General features: G+C 41.0%; 2 protein-coding genes across 8 annotated transcripts in view; one reads left to right on the forward strand and one right to left on the reverse strand.

Moving 5' to 3' along the window:
• The window catches only part of isca2 (iron-sulfur cluster assembly 2), a 3,045-nt gene extending 2,321 nt beyond the window's left edge, over nucleotides 1-724 (forward strand). The window contains exon 4 of the mRNA XM_050061026.1: nucleotides 163-724. Within this exon, the coding sequence (XP_049916983.1) occupies nucleotides 163-337 (175 nt within the window). The 3' untranslated portion in view covers nucleotides 338-724. The remainder of the gene's footprint in view (nucleotides 1-162) is intronic.
• A 2,100-nt stretch (nucleotides 725-2,824) lies between these two features.
• Nucleotides 2,825-24,934, reverse strand: part of eml5 (EMAP like 5) — a 55,030-nt gene continuing 32,920 nt past the window's right edge. The window contains exons 17-43 of one of the 7 annotated variants that reach the window (XM_050062246.1): nucleotides 24,648-24,748; nucleotides 24,346-24,539; nucleotides 22,977-23,088; nucleotides 22,660-22,787; nucleotides 20,420-20,561; nucleotides 20,174-20,326; nucleotides 18,570-18,701; nucleotides 18,342-18,430; nucleotides 17,368-17,544; nucleotides 16,512-16,713; nucleotides 16,308-16,434; nucleotides 16,019-16,033; nucleotides 11,544-11,622; nucleotides 11,108-11,237; nucleotides 10,896-10,994; nucleotides 10,432-10,452; nucleotides 8,164-8,337; nucleotides 7,846-8,054; nucleotides 7,504-7,661; nucleotides 7,136-7,250; nucleotides 6,852-7,040; nucleotides 6,522-6,694; nucleotides 5,964-6,126; nucleotides 5,782-5,885; nucleotides 5,541-5,694; nucleotides 4,179-4,279; nucleotides 2,825-4,086 (exon numbers count right to left, since the gene is read on the reverse strand). In XM_050062246.1, the coding sequence (XP_049918203.1) occupies nucleotides 4,050-4,086; nucleotides 4,179-4,279; nucleotides 5,541-5,694; nucleotides 5,782-5,885; nucleotides 5,964-6,126; nucleotides 6,522-6,694; nucleotides 6,852-7,040; nucleotides 7,136-7,250; nucleotides 7,504-7,661; nucleotides 7,846-8,054; nucleotides 8,164-8,337; nucleotides 10,432-10,452; nucleotides 10,896-10,994; nucleotides 11,108-11,237; nucleotides 11,544-11,622; nucleotides 16,019-16,033; nucleotides 16,308-16,434; nucleotides 16,512-16,713; nucleotides 17,368-17,544; nucleotides 18,342-18,430; nucleotides 18,570-18,701; nucleotides 20,174-20,326; nucleotides 20,420-20,561; nucleotides 22,660-22,787; nucleotides 22,977-23,088; nucleotides 24,346-24,539; nucleotides 24,648-24,748 (3,478 nt within the window). In that variant the 3' untranslated portion in view covers nucleotides 2,825-4,049. Of the gene's footprint in view, nucleotides 4,087-4,178; nucleotides 4,280-5,540; nucleotides 5,695-5,781; nucleotides 5,886-5,963; nucleotides 6,127-6,521; nucleotides 6,695-6,851; nucleotides 7,041-7,135; nucleotides 7,251-7,502; nucleotides 7,662-7,845; nucleotides 8,055-8,163; nucleotides 8,338-10,431; nucleotides 10,453-10,895; nucleotides 10,995-11,107; nucleotides 11,238-11,543; nucleotides 16,034-16,307; nucleotides 16,435-16,511; nucleotides 16,714-17,367; nucleotides 17,545-18,341; nucleotides 18,431-18,569; nucleotides 18,702-20,173; nucleotides 20,327-20,419; nucleotides 20,562-22,659; nucleotides 22,788-22,976; nucleotides 23,089-24,345; nucleotides 24,540-24,647; nucleotides 24,749-24,934 lie in introns of those variants that run through there. The other 6 variants (XM_050062247.1, XM_050062248.1, XM_050062249.1 and 3 more) reach the window with 6 other exon arrangements.

The raw sequence follows: 24,934 nt of genomic DNA on the forward strand, positions 1-24,934 counted from the left end.
GCTGCGATATGAGTTAATCTGAGAGACAGTGGAGCACAAAGGCTCCGGAGAAGAAGCCGAGTTAGTGACAAGCTTTCAAGATATTGATTTACACTGGCCTCATTGTTTCCTTATTGTCTTTTAATCCAATCAACTCTGTCCCTTTCTGCATCCACCCTTTAGAGTGTTTGAGCAGGGAGGAGTGGGCATTATTGTGGATCAGGACAGCCTGGAGTTTGTGAAAGGAGCCACAGTGGACTTCAGCCAGGAGCTGATCCGCGCCACCTTCCTCGTGCTCAAGAACCCTCAAGCTGATCACGGCTGCTCCTGTGGCAGCTCCTTCTCTGTCAAATTATGACCCTGCTTCCTTGAGTCAATGCTACTTAATACCCTCACCAGTTTATTCAGCACACATGTGCAAAATACAATCAAATATTATAAACACTTCTCGTAATAATACATTATAGCTACTGGCTTTGTAGGTGTGAAAGTACTTGAACTGAATGAAAGGCAGAGGTATGATTGATCATCATTCTGTTTAGCATATAGTGACACTCAGAGCTCACTGACAGCTGAGTTCACAATAGTCACCATGTATTCAAACTAAACAAATGCACAGATGAGGTGTTTGAGTATGCAGTGCTGAGATTTGTCTTTGTGTGTAAAATATGTAAATAGGCCATATCTATGATTGCAAAGAGCGAAGATATATTTGTTTCATCTAAAATAAAGTGAGTGAATTTCAGATGTTTATAGCTTCAGTCATTTTGATTTATTATACGCAAATGAATAACTGATTAAAGGTTAGTTTGAGCACTCATTCTTTCCTAAGAACTGTTACTTCAACAGCATTATTAATAAGTGTGGCTCAGTGGTTCTCCACCAGGGGTCCAGAGAGCACAAGGGGTCCCAAGAAAAAAGAGGAATAGTATATTTTCACACTTAAATTCGCTATAGAAGTAAGCCCAATGTGCGTAAGAGTCATAAGAGTGAATATTCTGAATAAAGGTTTCACTTCCCTTCATAGACTGTAAAAATAATGGACATAGCTACCATGATGTCACCCACTGGTTTATGGTCTCCTATTTTGAAGCCCCAGTTTGGCATTTTGCCTGTCACCATCTTGTTTTTTGGAGCCAGAAATGGCCATATTTGGAGGGGAGGCTAGTGCTGTGGAGGAGCGAGGGGTGGATCTGACTGAGAAGCAGAGGATGCTATCTGCAGACAGCCTGTCACTCAGTGTGCCCCCAGCTTAATTATGCCTAACTGCAAGCAACTCACCTGCAACTTATTTTAAGTTGCATTTAACTCACCTGCAACTTATTTTAAGTTGCATTTAACTCACCTGCAACAGGTGAGTTAAATAAAAATCCACTGTCTGTACAGTTGTTAGGAAGGGGGAAATTAGCTATAGAGACCAAAACTGGAGTTTTCGGCTTTATTTTTCAGCCCAGGAGGTTGCCGCTTGAATGGCAATTGTAAAATACCATATCATATGTGTAACTTTGGACAATCAGCTTTTTCTATAAAGGAGGCTGTCAACTCTGGAACACATGACCAATTGAAATCAGTTGATTATAGATTTAAAATCCTTCACAACAAACGGTCAAATGCTGGCTGAAAGCAAAGCAGAGCTGTACCTGCTCTGAGCTGAATGGGCTAAAACCTTTAAGGGGTATCAGTGTATTAGTGTATTGTGGTATGTGTACTTTAGTATATGCACTGTAGTATGTGTATAGTGGTATGTCTACTGTAGTAGATGTATTGTGGGATATGTTGTAATGTTTGTATTGTGGTATATGTGCTGTGGTATGTGGATTGTAGTGTGTGGACAGTGGTTTATGTATTGTATTGTGCCCTCCATGTTGATAGTGTATAGTGGTTGTATGATGTTTTAAACTCTATATTCTTAATAGCATTTTAGGTCTATGTGTTGAAGTCCAACTAGGGACAAGAGTTAAAAATTAGCAATAGCTGTAAACTCTGTGCAACAAATCAGCCCCATACTCTTGAAACTAAGTTAAATTGCATCGTCACTATAAAAAACAAAACAAAACAAAAAACAACCAGCAACATACCATGTGTAATAGGGCTGCAACAAGTAGTCGACTTATCGATGACTAATCAACTATTAAAATAATCGGTGACTATTTTAGTAGTCGACTAATCGGTTTGAGTCATTTCTCATAGAAAAGTACTATAAAAGTACCCCAAAATACTCTTATTGCAGCTTCTTACGTTCAGATATTGGCAGCTTTACACACTCTCCCATGACGGTGAACTAAATCCCTTTGGCGTGAGTACGAAACAAGACACTAGATGACATCATTTTGGGGTTTGGGAGAGACAGACTGACATTTTTTAACATTTTGACACATTTTTCGATAAAATGATTAGTCGACTAATCGAAGAAATAATCGACAGATTCGTCGACAATGAAAATAATCGTTAGTGGCAGCCCTAATGTGTAATTTCCCAAATCCCAAACTGACGTCTTCAAAGGGTATGTTTTATCTAACACTCCAAAAATCCAAAGCAGTTCAGTTTTGTTATCATGCATAACAAAGAAAAGTGTCAGTTCCTCACATTTAAGAAGCATAAAACCAGCAAATGTTTCACTGTTTTGCTTGAAAAAAAAAAAAAAATACTAAAACGATTCCTCAACTATCAAAGAAGTTGCCATTTGATTTTCTGTCAATAGGCTAATCATATCTTACAACCTAAATCTTTTCGAAAGGAGAACCCTGAAGCAAATTCTTATCAAATGTGGGTTTCATGACCGGATATGTAACAGATTAGGGGTTATTGACAGGAAAAAGTGAAAACATATCACTCAAAGTTTAAGTTCATGGTTGCCTTTTTTTATTAAAGTGGAATTTAAGAAACATCTCACAAAAAATATACAAAAAGAATATGTACAAATGATTTTTACACTGGTATAATGTAAATCAAAATATGCAGCAACAATTGTTTGTATAGTTAGTCTTAATACAAGGAGCAAAATGTTTTGCACTTTTCATATTTTCTCTGATAAAACATTCCATTTAAGCAATATATATCTGGTTACACAAAACATAGACTTACTGTTGGAAAAGAGTCACACCGTTTCATATCCATGAAAATGCGACAATAATACGTCATAGCAGCACACTGAAAAGTGAGAGAGAATTGCAACCGTGTATTGAAACATCAACTTACAGCTGTTTTTCTTTTTTTTGTTTTCTGAGGAATTTGGTTCGGACAGATTGTCTTCCAGTAAGCCATGCACACCCACTAACCACAAACAAGTCCTCAAACGAGTATGCACACGTTAAACATGTCATGAGGGGAACACTGCCGAGGGAGGTCTGAGGTCAACCAGTCGACGACACAACCACAGAAACAAACCATAAATGAACCATCAGGGTAACACAGTGACCAGGTCAGGTGTACAGTGCATAGTATGCTTTGGCATGCTGACATCCAGAACATAACAGTGGATGTTACATTCAGGAGGAAGGCCACAGGATTTGGAATCACCAGTAAAAATAGAACAAATGACTACATGATCCAAAAAGTAAAACCAACATAATACAAAAAGAATCCAAACCCTCGTTAGTTAAACACTCAGATTAAGGCTAATTCAGTTTGCTACATGTTTTTAAAAAATGGCATTGTCAGTAACACAAAGTCATAGGCCCGCCAAGTGGCAAAACTGCCATTTGGGACATGTACACAGATACGCTCATTCTTAAAAAAATAATCCATCACTGACATGATATGCACATACTGTATTAGAGAGATGGTTTCACTTTTTTTTTCTTTCAATGATGATGTGATGTCGTGAGAGCAGGGCTGTATGCCCTCCACCTGTGTTCACAATCAGGACTGACGCTGTGATGAACATGAGCCTTTCACATATGCATGCACCTAGGTTTGAGGCAGTAAGTCAGATCACCACTTTGACTCATTTACAAGCTGCCAGGTCTGTCCTCCTCCTCCTCCTCCTCCTCCTCCTCCTCCTCCTCAATCTTTTCTCTGGAGAGCCACGCTGGGAGACCTTCTGAGGCAGGATGGTCCAAGTGTGATCCTCAGTGAGGGGCATGGACACACCTCCACACAAAGAGGCTAGAGAGGATATGACAGGGAGGATGCATCACTTAATATTTCATTGTCATACATTTTTTAAACTATGTTGGTTTTTGGAGCCGTAGTCGTACCTTCTGTCGTCTCCACCGGCACTAACAACGAAGCGATCTCCATTTGTGAAGCGTATATTAGTCAAGTGAGCAGAGTGGCCCAGAAAGCGTTTGTGTTTGGCCTGAAAACAGATCACATACATGTCATCCAGGTGGCATTTTCACTAGCAGGTTTATCTGTCAAGTGGCTTTGTTATCAGGTGTAATGCCACAGACAGACACAGACATTCATTTAGTCATTCATTTTCCATAACCGCTTATCCTGTTAGGTGTCACGGGGGGCTGGAGTCTATCCCAGCTGACATTGGGCAAGAGGCGAGGTACACCCTGGAAAGGTCACTAGACTATCACAGGGCTGACACATAGAGACAGACAACCATTCACGCTCACATTCACACCTAGGGCCAATTTAGAGTCACCGATTAACCTGCATGACTTTAGATTGTGGAAGGAAGCTGGGGTATCCAGAGAAAACCCACGCTGACACAGAAAGAACATGCAAACTCTGCACAGAAGGGATCCCCAACCTCAGGTTCAAACCAGGAGACTGTCTTGCTGTGAGGCGACAATGCCCAAACACAGACATATTTTTATTTTTATTTTTTTAAGATATTTTTTCAGGCATTTTTGTGCCTTTAATTGATAGGACAGGTGAGCGTGAAGGGGGAGAGAGAGAGAGGTAGTGACATGCAGCAAAGGGCCACAGGCTGGAGTCAAACCCGGGCCGCTGCGGCGACAGCCTTGTACATGGGGCGCCTGCTCTACCACTAAGCCACCGACGCCCCAAACAGACATATTTATGGTATAGTACAGTGTACAGTATATATTATATGTTACAGTTGCATCAGGGCAAGTAATAGCTCCAGTTAAAACATCAGTCATCATGAAGTCGTCTAATGTCTGTTTTTTTTGTTTTGTCTAAGCTTTGCTAATCCAGGGAGCATCTTAAGATCGGCCAAGGATAACTATAGTGCTGCATTTGTTGAGATGAATGGTTAACTCCATGGCGACAGTGTTTCTGAAAGTACTTGAAAAGAATGCTGAATAATGGTCATAGGTCGAAGAACATGATGATTCCGTGACAGGTAAATTAAAACAGAAAAATTAGAAAATCCCGGTGAAAACTGGAGCAGTAGATTTGTTGTTTTGAGGGTGGCATGTTGTCTGTTTTTGATGCCACCACTAGGGGGCATCAAAGTCAAGAATTTTCAAATTCAGCACATACTGGCTTTATGATTTCAGCTCAGCTCACCAAAGAAGCAGAGATATATCTGACACTTTAAACTATTATCACTAGACAAATGGATATAGTGTAAATATTACTGTAAATATCACTGGCAAAATAACAAGCAGTGTTAATAATAATTATTCAATCATACTTACAAACTTCTCTGGACATGGAAAGTCAAACAGCTTCACCATTCCAAAGTCATCGCCCGTGACAATGTTAAGGCCTGAGTGCGACACGCAGGCACAGGTGACGTCTGCTTTGTCTGTGTTGCGGGACCAGATCCCTATGACCTCGTCCCCAAGGACACTGGATACAGAGAGGGAAAGAGCGATTATATTTTTGACCATCACTTTTCCAAAATGCACGCATCAGTCTTCACACTGTGACTCTCACCTTGTCCAGGTGGCCCAGGTAATCCTGTCGATATGGGTCTGCTCTGTGACCTGCTTCCCAGAGGGCACCTCGTACACCAGCCGTTTGTAAGCACCTGTGGATATCTGTGTAAAGGCACCAGAGGTTAGGGATCATACAGCCAGCTGGCATCTGAGACAAACACGTTCTTTCACAGTCTATACCTGGACGTAAGTGCTGTCAGCCGAAAAGTCCATTTGGGTCACAAAGCTGGGGATGTCCCTGCAGCAGTTGATGCGGTTCAGCTGCGGGCCGAGTGTCAGGTCGTAGAAGTCGACCGCGCTCTCAGTAGAGCCTACGGCCAGGTAACGAGAATTTGGACTGAACCTGTAATAAAGATATGTAGTGTTAAAAAGACCAGTATTCTGTCTGATCTACACTGTAGTCTGCAGAGGAGGTTTCATCATTTCTGGGGTGGTATTAAATGTATTTTTTTTTTTACATTTGAAGCTTATTATTTGCTGCTGGTTCTATTGTTTTTGCTTCAAATTGGGCCAATATGGTGACCTTTGACCTCAAACTAAATCTGAGAATCTGGAGGGTAGAAATATTAACAAAACAGGCTCTGAGGCAGATCAAAGTGACCTCTTTCATAAATAGTCACAGGAAATCTGTCATAAGGAAAAACAGACATGTCAATCAAATATTTTATAAAAGGCCATTTCTGGCTCAAGATACCATCTTTTTCCCAGATATCAGTTGTTAAATATTGGTATCTTTACCTAATATCCTGGATAGGAGAGCGCCGGTCTCTTTTCTTGCCCCAGATTTTAAGCGAGGCAACCAGCAGGATGATGAATTCTCCATTCTTCATGCCGATGGCCACCATGTCTCCTTCGGGACTGTAGCTGATGGTGCGCGCTGGGTGGCCCAGGTTCACCTTATTCAGCATCTTCTGTTTCCCCATAAGGCAACACAAGATCAGCACATACTTGTTATGAATGTAATTTTATGAATGAGGACAACCATCTTAATTTTCTTTGATAAAAACAACAGCTTGACAGAACTACAAATGTATTGGAAAGGACTGGGATGGAGGTAACATGGCTGACCTTCTCTGGGATATCCCACAGACGAACAGTGCCATCCTCTGCTGCTGACAGGAATACGTCTCTGGAGGGATGTGTGCCCAAGCCCCAGATAGGTCCATCCATGTGTCCATTCACCAAGATGTTGCACGCTGCGTTCTTCTCTCCTACTTCAATGATTTCTGCATTCCTGGTCCCAACGAGGATTTTACCCTGACAGCGAAATCAGCAAAATGTGTCAAAATACACTGAGTGAAGTTTCCAGTTAGCTGGATCTTTAATTAAGTGAAATATTATCTGCAACTTACCTTTCCTCTGCACACAGAGCGAACACAGTCTATGATCTGTCCGGTTTCTAATCTAAACGCTCTGCAGCGTTTCAGCTCCTGGTCCCAGAGCTTCAGAGCACCTCCTTCCTTTGACCTGTGGAGGAAATAATATGTGTGCTTTATCCATCAACTGATGAAATTTACAGCTTTAATAATAAGTGTGCATGTCTTATTGGTATTATATTTGTTGGATAAGTCTGTAGTTGCAAATATCGATAAAATCATTGCCAAATGAATCATCTATAAGCAAAGGGATGTTTTATATGTCAAGGCCATTAAACCCTGCTCCACAGTGTGAGCTCACTGATACGTAATACAGTGCATTAATGTAACAGAGCAGCACTTACGGTCTCTCCTTGCCCCCGGTGACAATGAGGCCATCTCTCAGTGTGGTGTACATGGTGAACACAGGGCCCGTATGAGCTTTGGCCACAATTCTTACTAGAATGTGTTCCTTCCACACACACACATCCCCACTTATGGTACCTGTAAATGTCAAGTTATTCTGAAAAGAAAACAAATCTGCACTAATCTAGTGGCCTAAGAGAGCAGAGCGAGCAATGCAGAAACAATTCACAGCACATTTAAGCAGACAGTTTGGGTTTCAATATTAGCAGAGTCCATTTATGAGGTCAAATGTGATATGTAGGAAAACATTTTAATGTGTTTATTGGTTGGAAGTCACTTACAGCTCCAAATGCTACAGACAGCATGGTCTGCATCCGGGCATCCTCGATAGAACTCAGCACACCTTTTTTGCTGAGCAGAGCTCGGCCAGCTAACGTCCAGAAACGTACATGCTTGATCCCCACAGACACAAAGTGTGTGTCAGAGTCAGGCCGAAATTCAGCCACAAAGATCCTCTGGGTGTGACCTACCCGGCTGGCTACTTTGGCACCTGGAAAACAAAGTGGAGTGCATTGAAAGCGTGATCTCTCAGTTGTGATGCGATGTTCTAATCCCAAGAATGAGGTCAAACTTCAAGGGGGGGATTATTTTTGTTTTACCTTCCTGCCACTTCCAGATGGTCACGGTGTGTTCGGGGTCCAGGCCCACAGACAGCAGGAGTTTTCCTGTGGCACTAAAGCTGACGGAGCAAACCCCACCGGAGTGGAAACAACGTAGCACCGACAGCGTCTGCTTGGTCATGGCGTCCCACACATGGATGGATGGAGACGTGGCTGAGGCAGAAGGACAAAAGAATTATTTGCCTAAATTTAAGTACTATTAATGCACTTCTTTGCTTCTTGTGTCTGAATCGTGTCATGTGTAGACCTGTGTAACTTAAATTTAACAAAAATGTAAAACTAAAAAGGTTTAGGCTGGACGATATTTGAAGTAAGCATTTGCCCCTCTGTTTGGCCATAGATTTCCTTCACAGAAATGGATCATTCAACAAATTTAAAAAAGCGCAACAGGAGCCTAAAACCAAGTTCTTATTGTTCAGTCTGTTTGAATATCCCTTTACAACAGTGATGCCATATTAGGATTTTTTTTTGGGTTTTGTTTTGTGCAAATTATGTAGACAAACAGATCTTTGACATAAACTTTTCATCTTGTAAAACATGACTGCTTTTGTCGTTCTTCGAGCTGTTTAAATATTTGTTACACTTAAATATTCATTTTTCTTATGAATTAAGGAAATGCCGTAAAGGGTAAATTTAGTATTTTTTTAACCTGGACCCTATTTTCTCATGTTGTAGTGTCTAAGTGAGTAATGGGAACAACAATTTTTGAAATTTGTCCAGCATTGAGAGAAGTGCTGCAGTGATGAAACAGGCTGCAATGTAATCACTCAAGGCGTGTTAAAAGTAAGATTTTTCCCGTTTAACAAGAAACAGCCCAGAGATTGCCATCACCAAAACTGCCAGCATATTTTCACATCTAACTGGGTGAGCTAAGGGTTCGTTTTAACTAAACCAGAGTTACTGATTGTTGGAACATTGGAAAGGAAAACCAAGATGTTTTTTGGGGGATTTTCTGTTTGTTTGTTTCTGTTGACCTCGAATTAAGTGTGTTATACAATGATAAAATTACTGTTGAAATGGAGTCTGGTGAGGTCTGGTGATGGCGATTTCAGGGCTGTTTCTGGTTACACAAAAAAATGTTACTCTTTTATGTTACTCCTATCTATGTAGGGACCCTTTTCATAAGTTTTCAGACACTTATATTTATTATTATTATTATTATTATTACAGAATAATAATCAGAGCCTCTCAGTGGCAAAACAAATTTTTTGTGGACATAAACTGACATGTGAACATGCTTTGGTTACTATACATGACAGCCTGTCTCTCTCAATATGGGACCAATTTCTAAAATAACTGTTCCCATTAGTCATTTAGACACAAAAACATGGGAAAACAGAGCCAAGGTTGAAATGTATTTATTCATTTAACCTTTATTTAACCAGGAAGTCCCATTGAGATTGAACATCTTTTTTACAAAAGAGACCTGGCCGAGGTAGCAGCCAATCAACACTCATTTAAAATGTCATCACATTCTTTATGATGCCCTTAAATTCATCAGTGGATGTAAGTGTGTCTAATTTTAGATCTTTCTGAAGATTGTTCCATGTCCAAGGTGGATAGTAGGAGAATGCAGTTTTCCCCAGATACATTAAAACCCAGGGTACATTAAAAAGCAACCACTTGGAGGGGTGAAGCTGGTAACTACCAGAGCTGACACACACAAGGGTGCAGAGGTAGGGCGGAATATACAGAACTTACCCTTCAACAAAAAAAAAAAAAAAAAGTTTAAAGGGATTCTCAAAGTTTCAAGTTCCTCTAACAAAGAAAAGTTCATTATCTGGATGAAAGACAATTATTTTGTTCACTGCTTTTCGCACTTAGTTTCAACACTTAAAAGCGTGAGTTCACCATGAAATTAAAAAAAAGTATTAGAGGAAATTGCCCTGAAATTTTGAGTTTTCTCAACAAAGGGAAATTCATGATATGTTAGTTCAACATGTTCAACAGCCTGAGATAGCTTTAAAACTCAAATACACATTAAGGGACTTTGCTTTGGAACTTTTTCTTTTTTACAGTGAAGAGTTTAGACATATGCTGTCATAGCTTTTACAAATATATTTTTTGACAATAATGTGAGCTACAAAAAAGTAAAAAATACTTCCAAACATGATTCATAGAAATAACCAACTTAGCCTGAGGTAAGGACCAAACATCAAGTGGCCACTAGATGGCAGATACAGATTTTCTTTCAATAGTCACTAACACCAGATTCACTATTTCAGACTCATTTTGAAAAGCCCTTACCTGACATGTCACCAGTATCACCTGAAAAGAAGGAAAACCAAATTTATTGACAGAACCAACAAATACTTCATTATTTTTTTGTGACTTTCTGAGCAGTAGTGGTTCTTGCTTTGGATAAAAGCTTCAACATATTTAGGAAATTTACAGAAAATTATGCATAAATCTAAAAATTCTATGTATAAAATGTTATTTTAGTAAGTGGATTTTGTTATTACAAATCCTCTGTCATTCAATTTCTATGTGTGTCTTTCTGTGAGAAATGCAGCATGCGTGACAATCCCACAACTATTCATGCACGCAGAGAAAAAAGGTAATTGTGCTCCACAGTACAGATAAGCCTGTAGGAGGGGAATGGCTGTCTGTCATGTACAATAATAATCCCCCCGCACAACGCACAACACAGGATACAGGGAAGAAAAATGAGGCGGCTGGTGACACAGGAGGTCAACTTCTCACAAACATACCTACTTGGCCAGTTGCCACCACGTTGGGGAATTTGGGATGTTGATTGATTGTCAGGCACAGAATGTCGTCACTGTGTTCTATGTAGAAACTTTGGCAGGCTGTAAGAAAACACACACACACACACACACACACACACACACAGATCCACAATGAAATACATGTATGTTATGTTTGCTACACTGTCAGCACGTCTCCTAGACTGTCAACTCACAGGTTGTCAAGTTGAGCACGATGCCAACTGAGGCCGTGTGGTAGATGATGTCCGCCCCCTCGTTCAGGTAGTGCACGTTATTGCGGCAGTCATTGCCACGATAACCAAACACCAGCTCCAACACCAGATCCTGTGGGAGAGTCAGAAAAAGGCCAGGAGAAAGTCAGAAAGGTCAACGCCATGACAACTAAGATGTTCAGAGCTCGCTGCTGGCTGAAGGAGTACGTCATTATTTGATTACAGCATCATCAGAGTCCCCACGGAGGCTGTCTGGACAGAGTGCGAGCATGCAGCGTCTTAAGAATAATCACATTAGAAAGCAGGATTTTGAATCTTTTGCTGCTCTGACAAAAACAAGGCACCCTCTGTTTACACAATTCCCCATCTGTATATATCCATTAGTCTGCTGTGTTTTGGTAACGATGTGAAGTCTTACCTCAATGGGTCTCTTCTTTTTGCCAACATTGTTGGTCTGCAACTTCTCCGGCTGAGGCAGCGCTCTGCTGACAGGAGGCCTGAAACAGACAGCTGGGATAAGAAGGCTGCTGCGGAGCTGCTTGTCATGCTGATGATAATGATAATGATGATGACTATAACAATATTACACTGTTTACTATTCTGACTATTATGCAAAAATATTCCACCAACACCTGCTAATATGTGCACACAATTAAGTGATGTTTTATCTTGGGAGAAAGGAGAATGTCTTTTTTTTTCGGTAAGGAAAAGAGCTACAATTCCTGTAGTGGGAGAAGAAGAAGCCAGGTAAAAAAAAATTTTCATGTCAAGGCTTCTTGTATCACAAGTGTGTACAAAGATTTTATTACTAGAGAAGCAATGAAAAGAGGAGGTTTGAACAAGGTGACTGAGTGGGAAGGTTTCAATAGAGAGTGAAATGCTCAGAATCATCCACTGTAAAAAATAAATAAAATAAAACTAAAAGGTATAGGTAATATGAAATATCGCCATGTTTTGTCAGTTACCGCCATATATCTGTAGACTGTCAGTCAACACAATATCATTAAAAGATTCACAATTATCACTAATTAAATAACTGTCAGGATTAGAGGCTGAAAAAATACAGTTGTCTTTATACTGGTGAAACACAACCAGACCAGTTAAATAACAACTAGTTAAATATTTAATTCCTTGTCACTCATCAGTAACAGCTTTATCTGATTCCTTTGGAAGGCAATGTGTCTTTAATTACCAAGACTTTTAAAGTGCATATTTAAAACACAATAGTACAAAAAACCCTATTTATATAATGCAAAGAGTATAAGGACAAACCATGGCCTTGTTTTACAGTTAAGAGAGGGAAATTAAACACTATAACGAGTCTAAACGATGGACACCAAGACACCATGTAATATTTAAAGCTGGGGTAGTCAATTTAACTTTGCCATCACTGGGCAAAAATCCCATAATAAATTCTGAGCATACTGTCATTCAAGTAGACTGACAGGAAAAACCATGAGCCTCCCCTCGGCTCTGTTTTCAGGCTTTAGAAAATTTGGCCAATCACAGGTCATTTCAGAGAGACAGCATTCCTATTGGTTATTCTACAAATTCAGATGCATGTGCACGTCCCTTCCGTGAAAGCCTGATTCAATGGCGGATAATTTTGCAGAGCTATTTCAGGCGGCACGGTGGTGTGGTGGTTAACACTGTCACCTCACGGCAAGAGGGTTCCTGGTTCGATCCAAGGAGGGAGCCCTTCTGTGCAGAGTTTGCATATTCTCCCCGTGTCAGCTTGGGGTTTTCCCTGGGTACTCTGGCTTCCTCCCACAGTCCAAAGACATGCAGGTTGGGGATAGGTTAATTGGTGACTCTAAATTGTCCGTAGGTGTGAATAGTTGTCTGTCTCTATGTGTCAGCCCTGCAATAGTCTGCGACCTGTCCAAGGTGCCTCTCGCCCAATGTCAGCTGGGATAGGCTCCAGCCCCCCCACAACCCTCAAGAGGATAAGTAGTTACGAAAATGGATGGATGTTGCTATTTTAGCAATGGTAACAACTACCTACACTACAAAGCAGCTGAAAAAGAGTAAAAAGAAAAGTACATTTTAATATTGGTGAAGTGTATCGGAAATGGGCAGAAAATGTTGCTAATAGTTTAGCCTTCTGCTAACTGGGGCAAAAGTGTCACAGCTGCGGCTTCAAGTCCAGATTTATGAAGCTAATGTTAGCAACCTTGAATAACAGTGTTTCCTTCACCAAAATCCCTGCAGCTACAGACAACCTCACCAGGAGGAGAGTAGGCAGTACTTCCAGAGACAGACCCCCCAGTCAGCGGCCACAGCAACCCAAATTCAGCCAGCACAAACCCCAGCTCCAGGGGACTGGACAGCACAGACTCCCTGCCGAATTAGCAAACATTCTGTTGCTGCTGTTACACAGGTTAGACCAGCCCACTGTGACATCCAGCACTGAGGGTTGGCACTGACCAAATTCGAGCTGCTACAGCCACCGACTAAAGGTCTGTCCCCAGAGCTGCTGCAATTCAGCAGTTCACAGCAGCAGGGAGCGAGGCGGAGAGAAGGTGGGGTGGCCTAATTCTTGTCTCATGTGTGATCTGATAAACATAGAGAGTGCGCAAGGAGGGGCTGAGTGAATGCTCTGCCTGCAACTTTACAATATAATATTTATTTAATCAGTTTATGGGTAACACTGGGTAACTGTATTATGTGTGTGCATATGGCAGTGATTATCTGGTGAGAGTGGATTAAAACAGAGAAGTGAGAGCTGCAGGAGGAGGGTGTATTTTTCAGATTCTGTCGTTTTTGTTTTTCTTATTGCCTTTTGCAGATTTCTTTAATTTTGGAATACTGCATCTACACAAGGTAACAACCTGTGTGCGTGCACTTTATAAAGTAATGAAATAAGTAAGCAGCTTACCTTGACCCTCTTCATGGCAGCAATAACAAAGAAAAAGTAAGAGTTAGAAAAAGGCTTCTCACAGCGATCACTGCTGCCCGGCAAACACACATACACGAAACACACAAGACATAAAATACAGGAGTCAGCGCCATTGTGTAACCATGACAACTAAAGTCCATTTCCATGACAACTGCAGGCCCAGACGATGCTGTGCGGATGTTTTCATCATTGTTAAAAGAACTAATCTGAAAATCAACAAACCTGAAGCACCCAAAGTCTGTGACACACTTAAAGATGGATCATACTGATGGAAAATGTGATAAGGCTTGTGAGCACAGTTTACAACCAGACAGATAAAAATACTTCCTTAAAAAGACTTTAAAAAAGGATATATTAAGATAAATTTCTAGTATCCCTTCTGGCTTGATGTGTAAAGTTAATTCCCTTTTTTTATAATTTCCCCAGAGTCGTGGACTATTAAAAACACTTCATGTAAAAACCCATTCAGATTTTGTTCTGCTGACTACTAAAATGGACATTAAAGTAAATTAAATTCAAGCTCTAATTTAACTGTTGGCCCAATTTGTCCTGCCAGTCAGAACAGCAGCTCATTAGCAAGTGAATCACTAAAACTGGTGGATTTCTACTGAGGAAACTTCACAGATGCATTTCACAGACATCAAGGCATTTTATATAAAACTGCAAGAAGTGACAGATACTTCAAAATGATCTGGCATATTTAGTCAGATAAATGTTTAAATTTCTCTGTAATTACACATATTTCAACGATGCCTGTTGCTTAATCTTTTGTCTAGTATCAACATACATGAACAAACAGCCCGGCTGCCGGAAGAGAATGTTCGCACTGTACATTTCTGCAAACCACGAATGCGTTATGGTTATGTGTTTTCGAGTTGAGATGCCTGCCAAGCTGCAGACCACTGTTTGAAACTAACAAACAACACCAGTTGTCTTTTTGTGACCTTTTGAAGCATTTCCACGAGTGTCTGTCTGTGGCACTGAACCTGGGTGTTTTTCACCAACACATTGCAGAGTTTCTCAGCGACGTTTAAGCTATGAAACCTGGGTGTATTTCACTGAGCTGCCCCTGCTTTTCCAGCAGCTTTGGTGCCACCAAATATGGGAGTTTAAGCCAAACCTGATTTTTTCTTAACCAGATGGATTTGTTGAGTGAGAGTCAGTACGGTTTCTGTACAAGTCGATCTACGGCCTTAGCATTAATGAAAATAACGGAAGAAATTACAACAGCGACAGAATGCAAGAAATACACAACTGGGGTATTTATTGATCTAAAGAAATTAGAAATCTGAAGAAATTCAATACTAGAGATCATACCATCTTAATTTCAAAAATATACACATATGTGGTGAGAGGAGTAGTTCTAAACCGGTTGCTAATTTATTTAGATAACAGACAATATGTACAGTTTGCTTGTGGTGCATCTGAGTTACTGAAGTTTACATGTGTCCCACAAGGCTCTGTTTTGGGGCCTAAACTTTTTATTTTGTATATCAACGACATATGTGAAACGTCAAATATATTACAATTTGTGTTGTTTTTTTATTTCTTGAGATGATTTAAAAGTGTCCTTAAATGTGAATAAAAGTAAGGTTATGTTTTTTGCAAATCGAAAAAAAGGATGATGGAGTTTACATTGAGTTACATTGTAACTGACAGACCATCTATTTCTTATTTATTTGTGTTTTGAGAGAGGGGCAGGTAAGATAAGACTGTTTTCTTCTCCCTGCTCCTTTTCAATCATGGAATGTGTATAAAAATGTTTTGATTGTGACATTGTTTGCTGCGTATGGACATGAGCAGAACAAATAAATGAATGAATGAATGAAATGAATGATTTTGTGCTTAAACCTAACCACACCTTCACCACAGCACTGTTGAGAAAGTTTCAACACATCCGCTACAAGATAATGTAATTTAACTTATCCATGGTTTGCAGAAAAGTTCAATGCAAACATCTTTTCTAGCAACTGGGTTGAAAAACAAGAGCTTACCTGACCACCCCTTGTCTTCAAGTAGAATTAAAGAAGCAGGATAATGACAGATGGACAGCCATTAAAGGAAAGAAGAAGAGCAGAAAAGGCTGAGTTATTTCAAAAGGGCAGGGACAGGGCAGGAAGTTAAACGCCGGAAAGGAAAGATATTTTGACTGAAGAGGGCAGGTTTGGCTTCGTCTTGATGCAGAAGATTATTTGGTGCTCTGACAAGCAGTTATTCTGTAGTTTCTGAGAAAAGTCCTTCCGAGCACCTGCAAAGCTTCATCATAGCTTCAGTGACTAATACCTTTCGTCCACAGAGGGCTCTTTCAGCTGCAAATGGGGCTTCACACCCGTCATGGGACGCATGTTGGTGGATAAGGCCTTGATGGTGTAGTTGATCTCGTTCTCCCTCGTCACATCACTGTCATAACCTGGTGACAAGACAGGAATGATTTAGCAACAGAAATATTCTATGAATAAAAAACCTCAAAGGAGGCCCATCTCTCACCTCCATCATCCTCACTCTCGATGTCCGACTCCTCGCTGTCACACTGTTTGAATTCCCGGTGGCCCTCGGGCTCGTGGGCCCAAATCATGAGGCACGTGTCCCCCCCGCCGACCGTCACCAAGAGGCTGTCGTCATGAGTCCATCGCACATTGGTAACATGTGTGCTGTGGGCCACATAGCGTTTGAACTTTGCATACTTCCCCTGGGGGAGAGAGACAACATTTATTTAACACTTGTGACATTAACACAAAATTAACATAACATTTGCATAAACCTCAGCCTTAAGTCAAGAGGCGTTCAAGCAAGATAATATGAAGAATTATGCTTTGTGTCTCATAGGGGTGACCCTAAATCATTGACTTTTGGATGATTTGATCTAAGGAGGCTGATTCGACTGCCAATCTCACAGCTGAATCATCGCAGCCGTGGGAAAATGTGGTTATGAAACAAAATATCATTCCACTGGGGCTGTATGGGGGTGCTGCCGGATGTCTGATTTTATATAGAACTGCTTAGTTTCTCCCAATAAATCATGATTTATTGCTTAAATAACAACAACACAAAGCTACTGTTTCAAAATCAACAATTTTAAGCACTCATTTAATAATGTAGGACTAGCAGAGTGCTAAATGTATTTTGAATTTATGAACAACTCTTTATCAAAGTTAGCAGGGGGAGGCGTGTAGAGACAGCAGTTTGCATCTTGCATCTCTCTCTCATCTCTTACAACCACAAAAAGCAAGTAGATAGATAGATAGATAGATAGATAGATAGATAGATAGATAGGAATATAGATTGATGACCAATTAGATTTGACTATGTAATATCTTAGTTAGAGACACCCCTAGTGTCATACCTTGACAGGGTATCTGAAGAGCTTGAGGTATCCCAAGTCATCTCCTGTTGCTAGCACCTTCTTGTCATTACTAAGGCAGGCAGCGGTCACCTCAGTGACCTCGTTGATCAAAGGCCAGATGCCCTCAACAGATGGTCCCAGGACACACGTCCATGTGCTCCAGTCGATCTTCTCCACCTAAGCCGAGTGAGTAAGTAAATAAAGATGCATTTATATAGCCCTTTTTAAATGTTACTTAACAATAAAAGCATTAACTATCAAACATGCAGGATAGTAACAAACACAGGAGCAATAAAAGAGAACATAACAATTCAGAAATGTACTCAGGAGCTTCGCCATGAAGAGGCTCTACAGGCAGCCCATATAGAGAGCCAACATGGGAGTAATGTGCTCTGTCTTTAGCTTTATTAGAAGACAGGCTGCAGCATTTTGAACAATCTACAGATGAGAACCTCAAACTATTCCTTAAAGAGGTCCCAGGGACTGTTACAGGGTCTTTTGATCACTGTCAGGGTCAATCATAAGGAACGAATGGCAGAACTAAACAGGCCAAGAGGCTGTGTCAGCCTGTCAATAATGAACCTGTGATCAAGTGTACAAGAGAAGAGTAAAATGCATGGCAGGGAAAGAGGAAAGTCAATGCATCATGACGAGGTGAGGTGAACAAGCAAAGGTAGGCGAAGACATCGCTCAAGCGAGATGTGACCTAGCAGCATCTATCATCTCTGACCCTTATTTTCTTAATGCCTCCCTCCGCTGTGTGCTGTGCAAGGTGTCTGAATGTCACGCTGTATTAAGGGGACCCTCAACACTATCCCACTTCCACTGCCAGAATTAGAATGATACTAGTGAAAAGTGGGCCGTGCTAATGCTTCACTGCCCTTCCTCGAGCCTCCTCTGATCCCGAAGGGAAAATGTGGGCCAACAGCACAACCACTACCGGCGCTGCTCCTGTGCCGTCTCTCCCTGCTCACCTCTGTGGCCGGGATGGTCTGCCTCTTGCCTCGAGGAGCCTCGAAGAAAAACTGCTCTTTAGCACCTGTGTTGACTTGGAGTAGTTTTCCTGTGAACGGAGGAGTCCAGTGGGACGTGGTGTTTAACAATTTTTTTACAGAGACATTTTACATCCATAAGTGGCTCCTCAGAAGTGGTTTGCAGGGATTTACTGAGATAATAGTATTTGTTTAAGAAAGCATATTTACCTCTCTTGTCCCAGTCCAGGTGGGTAATGTAGTTGAGGCATCCTTTGCACACCCCAACCCGTTTGCTGCTCATTACATTGTAAATGTCCACAAACGTGTCCCCTGATGCCACTGCAAGGTACTTCCCAGCACCTGAGCAAACACAAGAGGGAGGAGTCAGACAGCTGGTCCATCACTTTGGTTTAGACAGACATATCTCAACAACCATTGCATGGACTGACATAAAACTTGGCACAGACACTATTGTCCGACTCGGGGTCGACTGCAATAACTTTGGTAATCTCTTAACTTTTCATGTAGTGGCTTTATCAAATCAGACATTCAGTTTGTCAGATATTTTAGTTAGGCAGAGTCAAGGGTAGAAGAGAACTGGGAAATGGAAATTACCCTACCTGGTACTTGTTGGCAAGTTTTCTTGGCAATTTTGTGTTATTTTTAGCCCTAGGTCAAATGTTCACTGTATCTTTCCCTGGGTCAATATGTTGAAAGCACCCACCTATAACTTATAGCCTTATGATGGGTGACCCAGAACCATTTGCTCCTGACAAACCGTAATTTGGAAGAAAGAGTTCTTCAAGGATTGTTGAAAGCATGGGCACATTAAAAGATACGTGACCTCAAATATTCAATATATAGCCATGTTCTATATGATATTCTTTAATGTGGATTTATCTGGAATACTTCTTATCGGTTCTTTTACCTGTGTTCTGCCATAGCTGATATCTTTACCATCATTTCATGCCATATAAGAGTTAATTGTGTATCTGTATTAAACAGACACTGTGTTGACTGGTTTATAAGCGGAGATACTGTCCACTCTGCCACTAAGCGTCCTGGTAGACTTTACATCTCCTGCACCAAAAAGAAATGAGACCTAAAAGAACGAAAAAGGATTCTCCTATGGGGACAAGCCAAAGAACCCTATATGGTTCTACTTTTAGTTTTAAGAGTGTACTCTTTTAAACCCACACCCTCAGACTTGTGGGCAAGACAGTTTTCTTAAATTTAGACATAGATATCTCCACAGTGGCTGAATGGATTTTTACTGTTTAAACTACACCTGAAACAGCCACATACCTTTCTTTGAACTGTGAAGATAGCCCTTACCAATCTCTTAGTGTTTGTTTCTATCATGACACATGCTTAAAACTCAACACAAGGCTAGACAGCCCTGGGGAACATAGGACTCTGGGAATATAGGGATGACCCCGACAGCTCTACACAATGACTTCTACTCTGAGATGTAGGCTCTCAGAGTGTTGGGTGGAGGAGCAGGACCCCTTACATTGTGGACTTATTTTAAGTGTCTAGGCGAAAGAGAGTTAAATTTCTTGCACTCACGTTGTCCGCCCCCACTGTTTCTCTTTCCTCTTTTGCAGCCTCTCTGTCTGGCCTTATTACAGAAAGCCATTAATTTGGGTCAGGCCTGCAGCAATATCCCCCCCACTCACAGCAGGAGGGAAATATGTATACCTTTTGCACAGCATCCTACAGACACTAAGATGCTTTGAAGGGCACACAGATTTTAGAGGCCTGTTTACTTCTCAGACAGATTTTCAGGCGAGTTTAGTCAGGGTGAAGAAATGCGGAGGTGAGCGGCAGACCTGGAGAGAATCTGATATCGGAGATGATGTCCTTGCGGTGGTGGAAGGACACCAGGTCCTCCAGGGTGTCTGCGTTCACAATGAGGAAGCTACCGTCATTCAGGCCCACCGCCAAAGCTTTGCCATCAGGGGAGAAGCAGCAGCATCGGCCGCCTGTGGAGGACAATGTGTTTGTTAAAGCCCTGGGGCTGGTGCACTTCCTGTCAGAAAATACACTCATCCGTTAGTGTTTCAGCAGTGACTCACCTTTTCTGAGCTTGCGCACAGCCAGCATGCAATGGCTGGGTGAGAGGTCCCATATGCGCAGGGTTTTGTCATCGCTGACGGTGGCACAGAGGGGTAGATGAGGATGAGTAGCAAGGCCCCACACTTCACCTTCCATGTGACCCTGCACACACATACAATCGTAATTACTAAATTTGTTGATAGCTGACTCACTCTTAGGTAAGAAAGTAAAAAAGGGGCCTAAAAAGGACCCCCGCCCCCCGCTAAAGACAACTGGATCACTCTCCATCCTCCTCAGAGCCTAGCAACTACTAACAACACAGGAGACACTGTAGTTTGTTTTCTACAGTTACTACAGTTGTTTTACTGTCTGCAATTTATGCTACTGAGGATAGTAACTGCAAAGAACTTGCAATATTGTCTCTGGTAAATGGGAATAGTACCAATAGCTACTGTGGAAAACAGAGGCGCTATCCTCTACTTGTTTTGGTTGCGGAATGGTTGACACACTTTCTTTGTGCCGTAAATTGAACCCTCATTTTCCCGGGAGATCGTAACCGGTGGCAGACAGAATTGCACTGGGAAAGTAAGGCTTATATGGAACCAATCTTAACGCCATTATTCTATAACCAGGAGATTGTGCAAAACACATTTACTTCATAATGATGAGTTTATTAAAGCAACAACAAAAAAAGTCTACTTCAATTTTAAACAATACTTAAAATATACACGTTCACCAATTATGCTAGGTTTGCAAAAATAATAATGGGTACTTTTAAGTAACTATGGAATATTTACCAGAATGTGCTTGTTTGCTCATCTGGTAATGTGTTTAATACACAGCTACTCGATTCTAATTGGTCAGTGACAGCATTTTATGGTCTGTTATTCCCGAAGAGTAGACCGCTGCTATGAATAATTGACTGCTGTTATGGACGCATTTCTGATCATAGTCTCTTAGCAGCAGCAATTAAATCATTTCTGAATCAATATTTTGCATAATTTTTGAGTTCCCTAGTAAGCAACCATGTCATTAGCGGGAAAACGTATAGCGAGCGGGTCATTATGATGAGGGTTATTCAAGATCCTTCTGCCCTGCATCACCCTGTCTAGGTTCATTTTGCAATAATGACCTGCTCACTGTACATGATTCCTTACTTATTTATTTACTTATGATATATTATGACAATGATATTTAATTACATTACATTCTTCTAATCATTGAACTGTATTTGTCCTCAATTCTACAGTAGTTACTCGGCAACAAGTGTCTCTGTCCACTTACTATATTTTTCTTTTGTTTTTTAAATGTGTAAATATGTCCAAATACCTCAATAAGGGGTCATCATGGAATAAAGTTCCCAGTACTTTCTAATTTGCAGCTGGACAGATTTCCAAGTCAGAAAAACTTTGGTCATGTATGAACAGCAACAATCTGCCTAATCTTTACCCTCTGACATCAGCAGTGATCCTAATCAGATTAACCACATGTACAACCCATATTATAATCATCCTTGATATTCCACAGGATACTTAACTAGCCTGTTATCTAAACAACATCTGACTGAGGACAACCTTTGGTTCTCTTGTCAGCTGATCGCATCCATCAGAAAGAATTTGAAAAGGGCAATCAATAGCATTGGCTCTGTCTGCAGACAATCAGGGGAGCCTGGGAGACGCTGCAGGACCACTTAACTAAATTAACAATCTCCCATTAAGCAGCAATAATTCATCGCCCTTTACAGCCACCGCCTTAGTGATTCTGAGTCGCTGTGTAAAAAAGACATGAGTAGTGGTATAATCACACTGAAGGGTAAAGCTGGTAGGTTTGTATGTTTAGCCTTTTAACCACAGAATCTGTTATCTGATGACCTAGCATAAGCATAACATATATTTCTTAAGTTTAAACTCTTGCAGTCATAAAGGAATCATTATTTTGTCACCTTGTTGTTGGTAATCCTCAGTTAGAGTACCACTGAACACACCACCAAGCAAAAGTTTCACAACGGCCCTGCCTCTTCATCACAATGCAATAAAAAGGACACTAAAGTGTATCTTCGACCTTTCAAATCTTCACTAACTTTACTTTACAAAAAAAATCACCTCACAGACTCCCAGCCATCATACTGCAGAAAACTACAGGTAGCTTCCTCATGAATAACCTAGCTGTCTGAGATTGTAAAGCTCAGGGGGGGATCTGATGTGCTGTATATCATTAAGAGCTGTGACAGGTTTGGGGGTCATTTTTATCAGTAATTTACCTGGACCAGCAGAGTGATGGGGCCACTCTTGTCCACCTCCAAGATCTCTCCATTCTTGGTCCCCACCAGGATGTGGCCATGGCCCAGAGATATGGCACGTATGGAGGGGTTGTCCTCCAAGAGCAACCCTGTAGAGCCCATGGATTACAGTAGGAAGTCAGAGACCTTCGCTTCAACCAGGAGGCAATATCCATCTCAGCTAAAAGCATTGAATGTTTTAAATGGATTTGCATTGGATGGTTGTTTTACATCGCTGGGACTAGAAAGACGGATCCAAGGACAGTGTAGGACAGCTGAGAACAGGATGACATTTTTACCTTTAGAGCCTGGAGCTAGGACTGCTCGCTTGATGGCGTAAGTCTTGAGGCATCTCTCAAAGGTGTCGTCCCACAGAGCAACTATACCATCCTTTCCTCCAGTCACAAATCCCTACAAGGATGATAATATTTTTGCATATTAAAGCTACAACAATATCCTGCTAGTTGGACATCTATCAGTATTACATACAATACTGCAAACAATAATTCAATATTACATACAACCCACCATAAAAAGAGATGGCTAGTCAAAAGCCCTTTGCTGCATGTCACTCCCTCTCTCTCTCTCCCCTTCACACTTGTCCTGCGGCCCAAAATTTCTTTTCTCCCATAGACTTACAATGTAACAGAGATGTCTGTAAATCAGTGGATACATTTTTTGGATTTCACAACCCCTGCAAAATGACTCATTTCCCTATCGGGATTCAATCCATTCAGTCTGATAACATCTGGAGAGTCTTGAAGATCTGAAAAGTAAATGATTTTATCCCCATTCAAGTTAATGGAGTGCTATATCCAAAGTAGCCAGCTCAGGGGATGGAAGTCTCCAGTATGCTTGCTCCGTGGGTAGAAGCAGTGCCGATAATCCCCGGATCATCTGGGCAATTTTATACATGGCAGTTAAACCATTTTGGCTTCACATGCCACTGATCAAATCTCAAATGAGTCAATGGAGCCCAGTCTCTAACGCTGTATCCAGGTCTCTTTGTAGATCCATGGACTGGACATTTTCTGATTTATAGTCTAACTTCAGTTATACCACCATCTTGCTGTTGATTTGAATGGAACTTTCAGGGTATGTTTCAAATACTTATTTGCACATATCCTGCAAGTTTTGTGATGACTGGCCCAGTGGTTATGGAGTTTGGTCTATTTATGTGCTGAGCCACATCCTTTTTACAGTTTATACTGATCCACAAAAAATCTGACACAAATCAGGCCTCTAGTTTAGAGATGTCAAAGATTTTGCAAAATATCCAGTCAGGCAGACTTAAATGGTTCTTGAGGCTTTTTCTTTTTTAGAGTGAGTTAAGATGGATCTTTGCACCAAGTTTCATGTCAATCGGACTAACGGCATCAGAGATATAACTTTTCAAAGTTGATCTTTAATTATAGCGCCCCCATCTGACCGATGGCTTCATGAATTTATTCTGATACAATGGAATCATGACAAAAACAATAATATAAAGTCAACATGATTTAAAAGGCCTGTAACCTGGAATAATGTTTTTAAAAAGCTCACAAAGATAGCTCTTTACATAACCCTGCAGTTTAATGTGATGAACATCATTTCATTATTTAGGATTCAGATATTTTAAAACATTAAAAAACCTGGTGAGTGTAAAAGCCTTTTTTCCCCCTGTGGTACCTTTTCTAGAGCGTGCACACTGAAAACAGGGCCGTCATGCGCCTTGACAGTCTTCATCAGGAACATGTCCCTCCAGATGCAAATGTCCCCCGTACATGTGCCTGAAAACACCATCTCCTCCGACCACCCGTACACGGCACACATCATAGTCTCCGTCTTCCCCATGTTCCCCTTGCGCCCAATTAGACCACCACCTGAAAGAGAAACAGAAAGTCCGCTCACAGTAAGATGTGTCACAGCTCAGCCAGAGTTCTGCTTGTTAGAGTCTCTGCAAGTCAACAAAAAAACCCCAAGGGTCTTACCAGCCTTATGCCAAAACTTCATATGTTTCACACCAGCTGTGATGAGCTTGTCAGGTAGGTAGGGATTTATTTTGACAACGAATATCTTGTCCTTGCTTCCCCTGAAAAACAATTTTTACATAACCAAATATGCATGGAGGAAAAACATTTAATTTGTACTTTTTTTTTGATGCAGTCACACACTTAAGATGATTTTTTCTATTATCTATTCACACAACTTGGTCTTGAGAGAACCAACATTCAATTCATTATTATTTCTTATAGTTGGAATAATACATTAAACTTGA

The sequence above is a fragment of the Epinephelus moara genome, chromosome 14 (genome assembly GCF_006386435.1).
Source record: "Epinephelus moara isolate mb chromosome 14, YSFRI_EMoa_1.0, whole genome shotgun sequence".
Classification (NCBI taxonomy): domain Eukaryota; kingdom Metazoa; phylum Chordata; class Actinopteri; order Perciformes; family Serranidae; genus Epinephelus; species Epinephelus moara.